The following is a 17,353-nucleotide window of genomic DNA, read 5'->3' on the forward strand; positions in this document are numbered from 1 at the left end:
TCAAAGTAATTTGATGTGTGAAATGGTTTTCCTCTTTTGTAATACACAGGGAAAGGTTGTAGAAATTAGTATGATGATAGATATTATGTAAAATTTATGCGAAAAAGAGGAGCCTAGTAAAATTTTTTCTTCTCAACAAGAAGACATGTTACATAGAGAAAAAAGATATCGTACACGTATGATTTTAAATAAGTCAGTATTCTAAGAATTATTATTATTCTAACGGATAGCCACTACCCGCTTAGTGCACGTGTATATCATGTTTTTTTTAATTCGCGGGCAATGTCGAATTCCGATGAGTCGGAATTCGCATCGAAATTTGAGTTCCGCATGCCGCCAAACCCTATAGAGGGTATAAAAGGGACAGACGTGTGAGTGAAATAGAGAGACGGAATAGAAAAGGTGACGAGTGTACAAAAGGGAAAACGCAGTGGAAAAAAGTGGCAGCAGAGGAGAGGGAAGGAGACCAGAGGAGGAGGTATCGGCACCACGGAGCTGTGGTCACCCGGCTGTGTTAACTGCTGTCCTCTAATGTTCCCCCCCAGAAGTGAAATACTACTGTTCCTCCCAGAAGTTAAATACTACTGTTCCCCCCGAATGAATGAATGTATTATAGGCGCGTGTGTACTATTGGGTTTGGTTTTTATACTTTTCTCTGCCCTAGACGGAAGAGGGCGGTGTATTCATTTAATTTGATTTTCAAGTCAAGTATTTTTTGTTTTGTCCAGCCCAATTGGCTGATCTTGTTCATTCAATAAATTGTTTTGTTATAATGTAAGGTGGCTATCCGTCTCTTATTAATCGCAGTCACATGCGTATATCCCTCGTGGGCGAGCCCCAACACCTACCGGAGATTTGTCATTTGGTTAATATTTACCCTCTTCTAAAAATAATAGCCACCTCCTTGGGGTGGAGTTGGTGTGAGGGGGAGAGAGGGAGGGCCCTTTGGACGGCAGGTTACATTATAAATGATGAAATTCTACTATTATTATTATTATAGATGATGAAGACGATGTCAGACTAACAATCAACGCCTCTATATCATCCTGCAAATTTTCTGCATGCCTTCTCACACTTCCTTGATGTGCTTTACATAATTTTTCCAGTTCCCCGAAGTAATACTATCAAAGCTTTTTGTTTATAGTTATTCCACCTCAGTCTTCGTGAAAGTTAAATTTTTCATTCCGACGCACAGTGTGCTAGAGTAATCGAAAAAAGCTAACCAAAACCTCAAAAACGATTTTTTTTGAGCTAGGAAGTTGAAACTTCGCATACATATTCTCAAGTAAATTGTGCATAACTTTCCAGATTATTTATTACATGTGTCTTCACGTTAACAATATATTTGAGGTCAAAGTTGAACAAATTTATCGAAAAACGACCACCCTCGATTTTTTCTGAAAATTGTCCAATTTATCCTCGTGCAGTGGTTTCATGAATAGTTTTATCGACAAAACTGTTATACCGTCTTCATTAACACTTCTTTTTCTTACATTTGAAGCGTTTCAAAAATTTTGTTTCATCAGTGATCATAGATAAGTAACAAAATGACGGAACCTGTTTTCAGCCCATTTTTTTTACATAAACGTAGAGAAAAAGTAGATACTGCCGCCGACTTCCGCCAAGTGACTGATACCACGCCGTTCTATGGAGCTTCTACATTGTGGATCTAAAGTAAAATCTTGCACAAACTAGCAACCCCGAATTTTAAATCGTTTTTTCGACCCTGCGGTCGACTCCGGTTCTGGCCGGCATCTATTCTCCGCCGCCGCCGCGGCGGAGAATAGATTCAGAAGATTAAATTCAGTACAATTAACGGTTAGGCGACAATTGCGAGAAGAAGATAGAGTAAACAATACACGTTTCTAACGGAAATTTAAGGAAATGTTTTTATAGCTTTTGTTATAATTTTATCGAAAAAATATTGGCACCAATGAATGCAGCGTCTCTTTCTACAATAGAATGCATTTTTAAACAGTGCGGAGCGCAATATTAATTTTCATGCTGTAATTGACAGCATCGCGCACCCGGACTAATGGAGAACGAATCTCCATAAGAGCCCATACTGTCAACTGAATGTGGAACGCTCTATACCATGGTCATCAGTTGGCCTCGAAGAAATGGGAGGGTGTCTTCACAGTTCGGCGTTGCGTTGACGCCGAGGCTTGCGAGTCAATCAGAGCCCATCTTTGAGAATTGATGACCTCATGTCGCCAGCTCGCTGCGTCGTCGCAGGAAAAATCTGATCGTGTCGGATTTTCTCCGCGTGATGGCAGCTAATGGCAGCAGTACGCCCACATTTCGAATTGGTGTTTGTTTATGGAAATCTAAGGCATACAACAAGTATGCAAGATTAGCTCTAATGGGAGTGAAAAATGCTATTGATTTCATTGTTTACTATTATTTTGAAGTGTTAAGCATAGATATTTCGTATATTTCCTAAACATAAGACAAACATTAACCGTAAATTACATTAGAATCACCGAGGAGCATAGATTAGCATAACACACATCCGTCAATGGTATCACAAGCTAAATACAGCGTGAGAGCACCTTGTTTGTGACTACGGTCGTTTAAATTCCAATTTATATCTAATAATTGTGCTCTCGTGATCTGCTCAGTTGAAGCTATTTAGATAACATGACTATAGAGCTTTCCACCTTTAGTTGACAGTACGGGCCATATGGAGAACAGTGCTGCCAAGCTTCCGCTCCGCCGGCAGGCATCCCAGCGTATGCAAAAACACATGATATAGCGCCAAAATGGTGTAGTTCAGAAAGGAGTTTGGGATCGCACGAATGACGGCGTAAATTAAGATGTTTTTTAGCGTAAACTAAAATACCTTTGCTGCAATATAAAAGGAAAGGTCCTTTGTTATTTTATGTATGGACTTATTCAATGCACAAGCTGAATGACGAATAATCTGTAATGTAAAAAATAACAATAAAGTGAAGGATAATAAAATTTATCGCCACTTCTGAATGTGACAAAATTTCTATTCCTTCCATATTATTCTAAACTTTTCGGCTCTGGCTAGTATTCCATGAAAGGCAATGTTGTATAAGACAACGATGGTTATATCAGATGGATAATTGGCTTTTCAATGTTATCATGAAAATTAACTCTAAGTGTAATGTCTATATCCACTTCCTTGACACGCTGATGGAATTTATGTTCCAATCGTTACAAAACTTTCCGTATGGACATGATTTGACCTCCAATGACTTTTTCTCATTTACCAACTTCAATAAATAGCTTGGTGGACCAAGGTTTACGTCTAAGGACTAGAGCATAAACCGAAATATTTTGAGGAGATCCCGAAATGCTACTTTATGGACGGCTTAAAATACATCCTTGGAAAAATGCTATGATGATCTACCAATTCAATAGAGCCTTCAGTTAAGCTTACAAGACGTGAGTGATCGAGCCAGCTCTCGTAACATTCGGTATCAACTTCGTCATACCCATCCATTGTGTTCTTCTTGCATGGAAACACATGCGATGCTCCTTTTCTGAGCCCTTTTTCTGTCCGTGCAATTGCGAGTCGTCCTTCTCGGGAAGTGGGGACAGAATGCCCAGCACTAATTGTAAGTCCAGCAAGGAAAGCCTGACCCGGAGTTTCTATTTTTTGCTGCGGAAAGTCTATTTTTTTCGCTGATTTTCCAACATTAATCCAGGTTTCTTCTATGAATACAATGATCCTCTATTCGCGACGATATTTTTAGCCGCCTAAAATAATTAGCCGCCAACGAATAATATCATTCCTGTCGATAAGGATGCTTCTTTTTATTCTGCGTTCGTTCCCGAAGCCTATGTTCTCAAGAAGACGATATAATGTTGTCCTTATGAAATCTGAAAGATCACTGTCCGTATTTACCGAGCTTAAGATAATTTTAAAGTCGGAGGGATATTTTCCCGTAAAGATTCATTTACCTTCCATTTAACTACCGATATCACAAAATCGTCGAAAATCACTTTTCTCGAATTTCTTTAAGGGTGACTAATTTGTTAAGGTGTCGTAAATAGACCATGGAAACCTTCCTTTTTCACTTTGTAAACAGTGGATTCCGACCACCCAGTTGCCTTTCTCGAAGTTTCTCGGCAGGCTTCAGTGTCGCTGAGAGATTTTGTGAAGTACGAGAAATCGTTGAGCACCAACTCACTTTCGCAGCTTCTGAGCTTCTTACATTTTCTCCTCCTCTTCGTGTTGGACATCGTGATAGGGCACGTTAGAGCAGAGATTTGTATAAAAACACTCTACATATCTCAAACTTATAATATACCACACCACACTCGTTCACTCCAAAAAATTGAACGACAAAGTGAACCCCTTTGCTAATTCTTTCCCTGGCGGCCCCTTGGCTGGGGTCGCTCCTCGTGCAGATGTTTTATGGTACCCTATGAATGGAACTTGAGGAAGAACTGCGAGCGCCTTTTTGTAAAAGGCATGCACTGGAAGGGGTAGTCATTCGCAAGGATTATGAGCTATTCCTGTCTTAGTGTCCGCGAATAGACAAAAAGACCCAAGGCGAAATTTGCGTCATATTTCCAAGCCGTCAAAATTTGCTTGCTTTCATCTACCAATGTATTGAAATAAAATCATTGCTGTTACAACGTATTAGTATTCTCTGTTCAGGATACATAAAGAAGGAGTACATACTTCCAGGTATGGATGGACAATAATCTCCTTTTCTGCCCGAGATTTTTCCCTCCTCGCGCAAGGAGTTGGCAAGGCGAGAAGCTCGGCTCAGCGGTGCCATAATATTTTTTCTTAAGATCAAAACCTTGTAACTCCCTAAAAAAAATTAAGGGCACTTAATCACGACACTCGTCGGAACAAGGAATGTTTAGTCGGTAGGGAAAAAGAACTTATTGGTGGCATAGCTATGTCGATGATAACGCTTCGAATGGGAGTTTTTGGGATGAGGAAATGCGGCGGCGTCGAGAGCTCGTAGTTTTAATTCGCGGCATCAACTTTATTCGCGGATTTGTTGAAGAAAACAGAAGAGCTTTTTGGTTGTTTGAAATTTAAAAATTAGCAAAATGATCAACAATCCTTTCAAAATCGTGGAAAAAATTGCAAAATAGGTCAAAAACATTAAAATTCGCGTAAAAATTGAAAAAGTCCCAAAATTCGCGAAAAATGGCAAAATTTCGCGTCCGCGAAAATTAAGGAGCCCCAGCGATCAGTGCCCATGGGTGTACCCAGCGAGGGGCAGGAGTGGGCAGCAGCCCCCTCCCCCAGAAGAAAAAATCTCAAATGTCTTTGAGGAAAATAATATTTTTTCAAGCAAATACTTTTAAAAACTAATAAAGAGCTGTTACAGTTTCCTTAAACTGTTGGTTACATTAACTTTTTCCATGCTTAATTCTTACCTACAACTTGAACAACAATGGCTTGCCCCCCCCCCTAGTTTTGATCCTGGGTACGCCCTTGGTTACGTCATACCACTCAGTTGCTCTGTGATCAGAAATGATCTCTCATCGTGGCTGAATGCGCTAATTGAATACATTTTGTGGAAACGGATATTAGCTAAGAATTGATTAGTGCCAAGATTTATTATGAAAAGGAATTTCAAAGCGTAATTTATTTACGGAACATGTGTACCCATTAGTCAGTTTTATCTGAAAAGGAAATTCAAATGCCAATTCAAGTTAGAGAGAAAATATCTCAGTGACCGGTTTTTCGATTGTCTTTGGCAATCATCAAAGCGGAGGAGAAGAGGTGTCAACCCGGAGAAATTGGCTAACAGCTTATGTAAAACAGTTAAGGAGCTAGCATCTAACAAGATATGAGCCTTCAACTTTGATAGGCATTTGGATTTCCCGTCTCCGGACAAATTCGCTTAAGCCAATTAGTATATCAACCAAAGGGAAAGAGGAGGAGGGGCCGGCGCGATAATAAGTGGGACAACGCCTCCGGGTTTGGCAAGAGGAAGGGCCACCATGTGACATGAGCCGGAAGATGCAAATGCTTATCTACAATGGATATAAGCCGTTAGAAAGATGGCTCCTCCTTGTGTCGTAAGTCTTGCGGATATCCAATGAGATCGCGTTATGAGCACGACTGCCGTCAGTGCCGCGTCTCACCAAACCGGATGTGGGTGGTAATTCAATTGACCACAGTCCAAGAAATGAAACCTACGGAAAAGCGTATGAAACGTAAATATACTGTACTATATCGCAGCGAATTCACTATGTTTACGCTTTACTGAATGGAATATTATATCAATGAATTTAGCAGTCAGATGTTAACTAGCAACTAAGAATAAAGAAAAAGTATCAGCATTCTGAGTAGGTACGTCACCCCTTCAATGCCAGTATCAAGTCGCTCGATGTGGTTAAAAGGATTGAAAAATTAGGTACTCAGTTACATAGAACTGATAATAAATACGTGTATAGAGAGTGTGGACGAATAATTTTTGCAAAAAGTAGCGCACAAACGTGGGTGTAATGCGAAAAAAGCAATAAAAACACAAGCCTTGACTGCCAGACATGATATCCGACTGTAGACCAGCTCGGGGAAGAGGAGTGGAGGAATCTCGCGCCGCATAGTTGCGTGGTCCAAAATCGAAAAAAAATCTGGCCGAAATAAATAACGCTGTTATTGTTACGTATATATTTTATATTAAGTTCGAATGTCATATTATCTGATCCTCTGAGTCCGAATTTAATGTTATTTTATGTATATACAATATTTAAATTTTTATTTAATCTTTTGTGTAATTAATATTACGAAAATCCAAATGGAATTTGAGGTATTTTCCGCGATAGTTATTACTGATTATATGTCCGGTAAAATTGAATTAAATAATTTCGAGGATAGGTTAAATAAATGCTATTTTATTTTTTAACATCTTTGTGCAACAATGTGAATGGACTACAGTAATATTTTCTTCCTTCCGTTTTGTTTTATTTCCGTTGATATCAAAGTAATCTTATTGGGAAGTTAGCATTATATGGTTTTGATTAACCCTTCTGTCCTGCATCAAGGGTTCAAATGAATTATAATAACTAATTCCAATTAGGTAGACGCAGTCAATCTTGTAACGGGTCAATGTTTTTGGAAGCATGTCGCTTAACTTTATCCCGGCTTACACAATTTTCAATGAATTTCAGTGTCGTTATATTGCGTTTGACAATGTTTAGAATTTCATATTCTATAACTCCTTTATGATTCTTGAATAAACGCCAAATTTATTGTTTCGACGGCAATGAGCTCATTTCAGGCTGGGGATTTGTGCATCAAATCACGGGGCACATAATTCCATACTATAATTTTGATGTGATGTTACATGTAGTGTATCTCAGCAATAAAAGTAGTGAATTAGCATTTTTCCATACCTTTCACAGTCACTGGGAGGAAAAAAATCATTAGTACACTTCTAATCGCCATGTGATGTTTGCTGAACTCTTTGATCGCTCCTCTACTCACTCCTCCAGACTAAGGAGAGACAATACCTCGGTAGATAGTTGAACCGATTTCCTTCCTTGAATCGCTGAAATTGTGGATATCAATGCGTCTTAAGAAGCACAACACATATTGTCTCTTAAATAACAGAGATCCTTGTCCACCTTCGAGAAAATTTTCATGCATCACAAGACGAGTAGAATTTCTTATATCCACTGATCCCTAGGCAATGTGTTCTGTTGTGTGGAAAGCAAAGATGACTAAACTGAATTCCCTGATTGGTGCAATGGCAGCGAAAATTTTGTAAAAGAGTATTGAATTCCACATCAACAAAACGCTTCATTCTTCTTCAATCCTACAGTCTTCTTTTCAAAACGGCGAGAATATTCAGCTTCTCCTCGACTCACGACCACGTCTTTCAAAATTCAAATCATTCTTTGGCCAGGGTGTTTCGCAAAAATGAATTTTAGCAGAAAGACCATCATGAAGAAAGACCATCATCAAAAGACATGGTGAGGGTCGTACCGTCGCATTTTCCAAAGAAAATTCCGTCGTGTAGAGCAGAAGTCTAGCTCCCTTCATCCCTGGTCGTCCAAGCGCAATTCACGGACAGTGCACGGAGGAGCGGCTGCTCCATATTCCGTTTCCTATTGCCATTTGACCCGCACGTGGGGTAGAGGAGACAGCGAGTCCATGAGGCGCGTGAGGACGAAGACTTCCGCCTCTTGGCATGACGGAGTGGAGCAGCATTTGAGGAATCTGTACTGAATGCATTGAAGTTTTGGAAGCATTGAAATTTTCCTGGACTTCGTTTTTCTGTTCCACACTGCTTTCCTTCCGATGGAGTTCTTATACTATTTTTAGGAGAACATCGGCTCACGTGGATACTTAGGCCATACTGGGAACCATGTACATTCGCAAAACTAATGAGAATAATGGTTTATTTATGAGGAAAGTATGCAAAAAAAACATCGAATTATTCCCATAAAAATTGAATGTCATGGATCCATACCGCGCATACTTTCGCTCGCATCAGCGCATTGCATCGCTATGGTGAAATCAATGTCGAGGTTGGAGGAGCAAATAGTAGCAAGCATATTCTTTACTGCTGCATTGCATATACTTTCCCCTTCTTACTTACTGAAAAGATCTCGCGATAGTAGGTGACGCGCTACACGATATTGTACATTTTATTTAAAAATTCGGGTAAAATATGCAAGAAGTATAAAATATGATTATTAGTAAATATAATAAAGATCGAAATATGTATTTTTCACACTACACTGATGTTAATATTTTAAAAATTCATTTCCAACTTCCCCGTAAAAAGCACATAGCAAAATCCTTTCCAACGGAGGATTATCAAAGGACATCACAAATATACATGGATGAAAGCTTCTCGGGTTTCCAACCGGGTCAGGGTCTGCATGGTGTAGGCCGACGTTTCGTTGGGAGACTTTCCCAACATCCTCAGGGCTGATGATGCCGATGTCGCGGTGTTTCGATATTTATACCCTCCTCCTTCACCTGAGGATGTTGGGAAAGTCTCCCAACGAAACGTCGGCCTACACCATGCAGACCCTGACCCGGTTGGAAACCCGAGAAGCTTTCATCCACGCTATTCACCGGGAAAAGCTCAGATTCTTCACAAATATACATGCCCTGGAGAGGGGCCACCTACCCAGGTGGGATTCTAACACAGGACCTCCGGTTTGTCGGACGAGGATTTAACCCCACCGCCATCGAGGTCGGCCATTAAGGAAAAAATATGCGCTTTCCCCCCCTCGGTTGCGGTCGGGTGAAGTCCTCTTCAAAAGTGACCGATTTCACGCGACTGTCATTTTTACGCTGAATGCTCTATGTTTGGCGGTTTCCTGAGACCGCTCTAATCTACACAATACCGACATAGTTGCTTATATTTTAGGCCATAACCGGCAGAATTCGAATTCACCATTTAAAATTTCATTACAAAAAGTCGAAAAAATTACTATCGGTCAGCTTTTTTCGATTTGGGACCACATCCATCAATAAGGCGACATAACTAGCGAAACCAGATTCCATTCTTCAAAATGTATTTCTCAAAATGCCCAAGGGAGACCTCTTGGTTGCTGAACAAACACGCATTGACCAAAGGCAGGCTGACTCCTGAGTTCAATAGGGATGGGAGGATACGTATGCGAGTGCGTATTGTGATACACGGAGCAAATGGAGTGAAGTGTGCTCACACGGTGCAGACGGACATGAAGGCGTCGACGGCCTTGAGGTAGGAGACGGGCGGCAGGGACGCTTGCGACTTGGCGTGCTGCGTGGATAGCGTCAGCAGGGACGTGACGCCGAGGGTGACGCGTGCCGGCGCCGCCTCGGGCTTGATCCAGAAGGACACCCACTGCGGGAGGAAAGGGAGAACACACAAGTGAGCACTCGGCAAGGAAATGAGCTCCACAGACGCGGGGCGTTTACAGGACAAATTAGCGTGTGTACGCCATCCATTATGGGCGTATTTAATTAATTTATTTATTTGATTAATTGTTCACATACAGCATGTGAAACAGCAACATGATGTTAATGGATATAAGTAACAAGTTTAAAATGCAAATAAGAGCGCACGTAATACACAAGATTACAAAAATATAAATAAAAAAATTCAACGGAAATATGAAATGGGAAGAAGCGAATGCTTAGCTTTTTACATATCTGTTGGAAATGAGTGAGTATTTCTTGGCCGCATCGATGTCTTCCCCAGCGTTCACTCCTCAATTCCATATCACATCCATTTGATGTTTCATTCCGTGGTGAACTCTTTCACGGTTCACGGCTAAAGGTAACAAAACACGCTCGCAAAATGCATGAAAATAAATGAATACGATTCTGCGATTTCCAAACTACCTCGCTGATTTTCCCGTTAATTCAAACACGACCAAACCCATAGTTCATTTTCACCCCCCCCCCCCCGTCCCCGCGATATTGTCGCACGCTTTTTCTTAACTTGCTTCTTCTGTTTGTCTGTTTCATCGATTGAACCTTGTAATTGATTTTTCACCCACATTCCATCGAAATTTTCCGTACAGATAAGAACCAGATGAGGATGCATTATTACACTATTCCTAGGTCTTCGGAGGCAGTATGCTCCACCTTCGTCGACAATTAGCATTTGTATTAAGCGCTTCAGGTTAAGTATTAATGATTTAGCTCCTCATGATATCATCAGGTGTTATCTGTCTAGGGAAGATTACACGTTTGAATCCTGGAAAATTCTATTTTTACCCTTATTTATTGAAATGTTGTTTGCAAGTTGGCTTTACGCGTCGTTTTATGTTTTGCTATTTCATATGAGGCAGTTTTTGGCAGCCTTATAGGCCTCACTTTTGTAACATAAAATTATGAGAATAGTATTAAAATGGATTATGAAATGGTTTACAATGGGCATTGATATTCCAGGTAAAAATAAGAAAGAAATATTTAAAACACTCGCTTTTTCCATAAACTGCTTAAAGGCAGTAAAAGGTAAAAAAATGAGGTTCCCATCCGTCTGGGAATGGGATGGGATTAGCTTGATCAGAAATGAGTGTAGTAGAGCGTGGGTGAAGATTGCCACGCACGCTATATACTTCGAGTCATGAAAAGATCATTTTTTTTACTTTTTAGTGCATTTCATACCTACTTCATTTTTTTTGGAAAAGACGTGTTTTTTATATTTTTTTAAATTGTATTTTAATTTTTTATTAACGACGCCATTGACGTATGAGTGTTGTGACGTAATGAGAATATCACGCAAACAAACGAGTACTCCGTACGTAGGGATAATTTATTGATAATTTTTTCAAAAGACCTTCAGGCATCACTAACGTGGTTTGGCCCGAAATAGCGAAGCGTATTTCATTCTCACGAAAACTTACACGTGCGATATTTCAAGGGACTCGTCCACATATCATTTTCACTGCTTTTCCACTCCCCGCGTTCTTTTATTTTATAACAAAATAAGAGTACACATTGGATTGATTTTACGACTGAGTTCCACCTGGCATTTATTGAAGTCCTTTATTTATAGTTCGCGTGAAAAACGAATTCCAATCCGTTGGGCAAAATATCTCTCACATTTCATTGTTTCTGTCGGACCTTGGAGTTCAGCGTGGTTTACTTGTCTTTAAACTCGTCCGAGCGATTCCTTCGCTCAGCGAGCGGTTCTGCCTGAACGTGTAAATGAGCCGAAACTATAATGATGCCGCTAACCTATGACAAAAAGGGTAGCAAGGTTCGCTTCTTTATTTTCATATCATGAGAGAGGAAGGCTGACTGGGGAAAACTTTTGTTTCCTTGCAACTTGTACCCGTTAGTCACCATCAGCGCTTTTGCATATCCTGGGATAAAGAATTATTTGGGATATGTAAATTATGCCTAAATTCCATTACTTGAGTTTCGCGAATGCGAATTTTCGCAATCTCAGGCTAGCTTAAATTTTTTAATGATGCAGGATGTCCTGAGCACCATCCAAAATCGCGAAAAAAAATCGTAAGTAAACCACAAATGTTACAAATCGGGCGCGAAATGCAAAAAAAAATATAAAGCATTGAACATATTCATTCCCCTACATATATATAAATTTAGAAAAATAAGAGGCCTACATACATATGATGCATAGGATGATAATAGTATGCCAGAGCCGCCAGGCAGAGGTAGTGAGGCCCATGCACAACTGTTTAAGTGGTTGCCCACTCAATTGCTTTCCATGTGACACCTCAGCATTTCCAGTGACGACTGTCATGAGGAGCAGTAACACCATGCACATTCTGGATTATAGTGCAAAGATACTAAAGAATGACCCAGAAGCCAAACTCTTTAAAGTGTTCCATCAGAAATATGATTCAACTCAGTGGCGGATCTATGGCTTAGGAAAACATATAGTGATAGAGTCGAAAATGTTGGTGGGGTACACTTTTTACAAGTATAGTCATATTTTAAATAAAATTCATCTACTATGCCGAATTGAAATTCAAATTAGTTTTAAAATTAAGACCTCTTTACACGCTTCTGGTGCGTTATAATCAGAATAGATAATAATTAGTTTCAAAGAGCAGTTTTTTAGTCTTGAATTTCCGAGCTTTTCCAGGAGGCGCTCATCGTGTGGTGCTGCCCCCCCCCCAGATTCTCCGGTTGATCCCCCACCCCTTTTCCCAAGACTAGATCCACCACTGGTTCAACTCCAATTATATACTCATCTCAAGCAGCAATAATGGTGAGATTAAAATTGCAGAGTAAGACAGAAAACTTACAGACATGATGACAATGAGACATGTAGGAATGTAGGTGTGGAAGAGGTAATATCCCAGGCGACGTTTGAGCACAAAGATCACTTCCAGGCAAGTGAAATTCCCTAGAATAAAAAGCAAAATCAGTGTCATTTTATCATGAAAACGCCGGAGAAACTTCAAAAGGTTATATTTCTCTAGTTGTCTCATAGAAATAGCGTCGGAGATTGAACACTAATGCGGGGACTCCAGTCATCCTAAGAATTCAAATGCCAATGGAATGTATCGTTCCTTGATGCAACGCATATTTCTGTTTACAATATTGTTAAAAAGGAATTTCTCGAACATAATCATCATAAGATCATCTATGCGTTTAGTCCCAAAGTTGGAATCTATAAAATCGAAATTATTTATGGTTATGGGAAGTGGATAAAAGGTTGGGGAAAAAGAAATCCATTATTTTTGAATGAATTGCAGGACTTTATTTAACATGCTTTGAATTGTCCGATTTGGGTCAAATATGCACCTTTTTGTTTGATAATTTGTGGTCATTTTAATGGTATTTCTATAATGCCTCTTTCAAAGAAAACTTGGTGTTTATTGCTGAATAACTATAGTGCCCGATTTTCTCTATCTTCCTTTGATGCCAATTTCTTGCCACTCTGGAAGTTTTACAATGTGAGAAAAAGATGGTAATCGCTTAGTCTGGACTATACAGTGGATGCATTAGAACTTCCCAACCATGCTCCCGGAGCTCCCTGGCGAGTCACTACAGACGTGTGTGACATTACGTTTTCCTGATGGAACACAGCATCTCTTTTTTTGGCCAGTTCTGGCTGTTTCGGGTCAATCGCTAGTTTCAAACGGTCCAAGTTTTGACAGAAGAGATCCGAATTTAAAGTTTTGCTTTCTGGAAACAACTCATGATAAATGATTCCTTTCCAGCCCCACCAAATGCACAACAACCTTCCTGGCCGTTAACCCTGGTTTGGCCACCGATTGAGCAGCTTCACCGCACTTTGACCCCGATCTTTTTTTGCACATTATTGTCGTATGAAACCGACTTCTCATCCCCAGTCACCATCCGCTTAAGAAATGGGTCGATTTCATTCCGTTTACCTAAGGTTTCGCAGATGGAAATTCGATCCATAATTTTTTCGGTGTTAATTGGTGTGGCACTTAAACATCGAGCTTCTTTTTCAATACAGGTTTGTGCAAATGGTTTAAAAGTGTTTTATGGCCGGCATTAAGCTCCAGAGCGATGTTAGGATTGCTATTATTCCGGTTAACTTCGTTTATTTCTGTGATTTTATCGACATTTTCGACGACGGGCCTGTCTGTGGGAGGTGCATCTTTAACGCCAATAATTCCTAAACGGAATCGACGAAATCAAAATTGCACATAATTAGCTGTTAAAGTATGGGAAACATAACCACCATACACAATTTCAGCCGCCTGGCTTTCATTTTCACCTTTATCAAAGAAAAAATGTAAAATTTACCGAATTTTCTCGTTGCTGACCTCCATTTTTAACACCCTGTAACTAACAACAGAATGGACTAAACAGTAAACAGCAACTGAGTTTATTTAGTATGAAATGTCACCTTGACAACGAGTCTAAATTTGAAATCGTGAGGTTGGTACTTTACGAGATAACGATCACAATACCCATCAACCGACAAAATAATGAATTTCTTTTTCCCTAACCTATTATTATGGTAAGTTGGCATATGAAATAGATTTGTAAATTAAATGAAAATGGATTGAATTTCGCAAGATTTCATGGTTAACTTGTTTAGTTTTATCATCCATGCATCTTTCCTTCGTGTATAACGCACGAATACCGTATTATATAGGGTAGCTTCTTTTTTGGTTATTCCATGGCAGAGTAAGTTTTCACGATTTAAGCTTTTTTGTCGAGCCTATAAATGAACTTACGTATCGAGATGTATCTAAACCATGGACGCATTGAGGGCATTGAAGAACGGCGAGTGCATTTGGACACAGATTTGCAAATCAGTGGGACTCCCAATGCCCCCCTTATACAAAGCAATCATGTCGATACATTTTAAACCGAGCAGTTTTCCGCATAATCCAGTTCATTTTTCATGGAGCGGTTTAAGCGACTCATCGCCTTTCTCTAAAGGTTCATGAACATCGCTAAGCGCCAGTCTATATCATTGAAGAGGTTAGAGGAAGAGGTGGGAGGCAGTGAACGGTTTAGCTTCGATGAGGGAAGGCAGCTCATAGGGACCACTTCGCTGACGACATTTTCTTTCCAAAATTGGTGAAATATTCTCATTTCAATGCCTCGGCCAGCGGCGGCGGGGTAAACTCCTTGCCTGCCAAACGAGAGGTCGCGAGTTTGAGTCCTGCCTGAGTCCGTTGCCCCTGTCCAGAGCACGGTTGTTATTGTACGCTAAAATTGTCAGCATGTTAAAAACTCCGATGTTAAAGGCCATATGGAGCTGGTTTTGGCGGTATGGGAATAAATAAGTGAAATCCCAACTCGGTATTTCGTGCTGATTTTTAGGTTAAGTAGTTTTCAAAATTTATGAGAATTTTTGTTTTTTTTAACAATTATACATTACTGTTATTGCAATTTAATTACAAAAATTGTTGTACGTGACTGAAGTACGTGGTTTTTGTACGTGGAATGAGAAATTCAATAAAATGAGCTGCAGTTATTTTACCACGAGCAAATAGAAGAAGTTTGAAAGCTCATATTACGAATCGACACCATTGCTCTGGCGCAAACGAGAGATATAGTGGTGGTTATGAACATATTGGTTATGGAGATGAGTCACTGAAACCGTTAGAGGAGCAGGAGGTCGTATTGCATGGAAAACTAATGACTTGTATTCCTCTGCTCACCATCCCTCTGTCTGGCCCCGAAATTCTGCACACATGGATATATATCATCCTAATGTATGAAATTAGATATGTTCATTCGATGATTCATTCATCCCTCAATGATGTTCAGTGTTATGTGGAATATTTAGGAAAATATACTTGACTTTTTTATGCTTTAAATCAAACGGAAAATGTAGCTGGCACTGAGAAAAGTTAAGATGAAATAATCAGTGAAATGGAGAAGGCATTTGGAGAGAAAGAATTGATACATCTCTCAGAAACATTGCAGATTTATCTATTTAACTGGTGTTAGTACTAGATGAAATGCGCGCACGCTTTGAATTGAACAATCATTGTTCAATTCAAAGCGTGCGCGTTGAGGAGAGGCAGCGGCACAAAATGAAGCAGAGAGGGCTGCTCGCACTAACCCAGACGACTCTTGCGTCATTGTTTAACTTTTGCCAAAATAAGGGGAATTTCAAAAAACAAAAATTTCAAAATTCATCGATTTCGTCGAACTCGAGCGTCGAACTGCGCATTAGGTTAAAATACCTTAAATTCAATATTAAGCGCTATATATGCCTTTAACAACATCAATCAGCAAAGTTGTCTGCTAACTGTGCACTATTGTTTATTTCATGGGATTTCAACTTGGATTACCCGTGGAATAGACTTGGGTGCAGTCGGCGGTGTAGTTCTTCACGAGCTGCAGCTGTGGCAGCTCAATGTTTTCGTCGACGACCAGTGGCACCTCTGGATCCCATTGGAAGATCATGTCATCCGTCGTGTGAGACACTGAAAAGGACATATCAGGTAAGGGGCCGTGGGTCGGTCCATTTGTCCTAATAAATGCACTGAAATGCAATGGAATGATGAAGTCTCAAATTTAAGTCAAGATGTTGGCACCTCTGACTTTTCGGAGGATTATTTCAATGCATGGGAATATCAACTTCGAATGCCTTTTTATAGCTCATACGATTCAGGAGATATCCACTTGAAGGATCCCATATGTTTCAGAAACTTAAAATGCACCGTCCTCACATTGGAATTCGCGCATTTTCCCATTCAAAATAGATGGTAGTGTTGGGAGATATCACACCAGATTCAGCCTGGCTCTACTTGATCCTATGAGCAGCGTATAGCGATCATAATTCCGTTCTTTTAAGTTTGGTAATTGAATTTTTTATTCACTCACCTGTGCTTAGACATAATACCTCCTCTTTGAGAACTAAATCAAATGTAATTGACAATGAGAATGAGATTTTATTTTGTTATCATAGCAGAGAGGGCGAAGCTCTTTTCATTTGAATGGCTGCACTAACCACAAAGATAACCTCTGAAATTATATTGATTATGTTCACACTGGGAGAGAATTTCCGTGTAAGAATTATGCAATAGTATTCACGATTACATGAGCTCATCCTGAGGGGAATGGGGAGGATAGGGCCACTAAAAATTGGCAATATTTCAGTTAGTGGGCTTTTTAAATAATAATATATAAACAAAATTAATATGGGAACGCAATGAGCCGGAATTGGCCACAACGAGTAGGGCCACACTCACCCCCCTCACAAGTGAGAGCCTATATTCGCCACTTGTTTTGACCTAACTATAATCCCACGCCCAACCATAACTATCGAATGAGAGGCTGTTTATCGGCAAGCAGTGGCGGTATCGCAGCTGGTCTTTGAAAGTGACTCTTTAATCACTCGGAAACGGCATACTTTTATCTCAATTAAAGCTTCGTTTATAGACGTTTAGTGCCTCATAGAGTTTAGGGTATCACAAAATATGTCAAATTAGCCACTCTGAGGGTACCACGGAATTAATTAGTACTAAAACA

At 39.9% G+C, this 17,353-nt stretch overlaps 1 protein-coding gene across 2 annotated transcripts in view; it reads right to left on the reverse strand.

Annotated features, from left to right (window-relative positions):
* Positions 1-17,353, reverse strand: part of LOC124171437 (glycine receptor subunit alpha-2) — an 87,462-nt gene that overhangs the window by 14,591 nt on the left and 55,518 nt on the right. For both annotated transcript variants that reach the window (XM_046550608.1, XM_046550607.1), the window contains exons 7-9: positions 16,171-16,305; positions 12,682-12,782; positions 9,637-9,797 (exon numbers count right to left, since the gene is read on the reverse strand). In XM_046550608.1, the coding sequence (XP_046406564.1) occupies positions 9,637-9,797; positions 12,682-12,782; positions 16,171-16,305 (397 nt within the window). The remainder of the gene's footprint in view (positions 1-9,636; positions 9,798-12,681; positions 12,783-16,170; positions 16,306-17,353) is intronic.

Source organism: Ischnura elegans, chromosome X, assembly GCF_921293095.1.
Source record: "Ischnura elegans chromosome X, ioIscEleg1.1, whole genome shotgun sequence".
Lineage (NCBI taxonomy): Eukaryota > Metazoa > Arthropoda > Insecta > Odonata > Coenagrionidae > Ischnura > Ischnura elegans.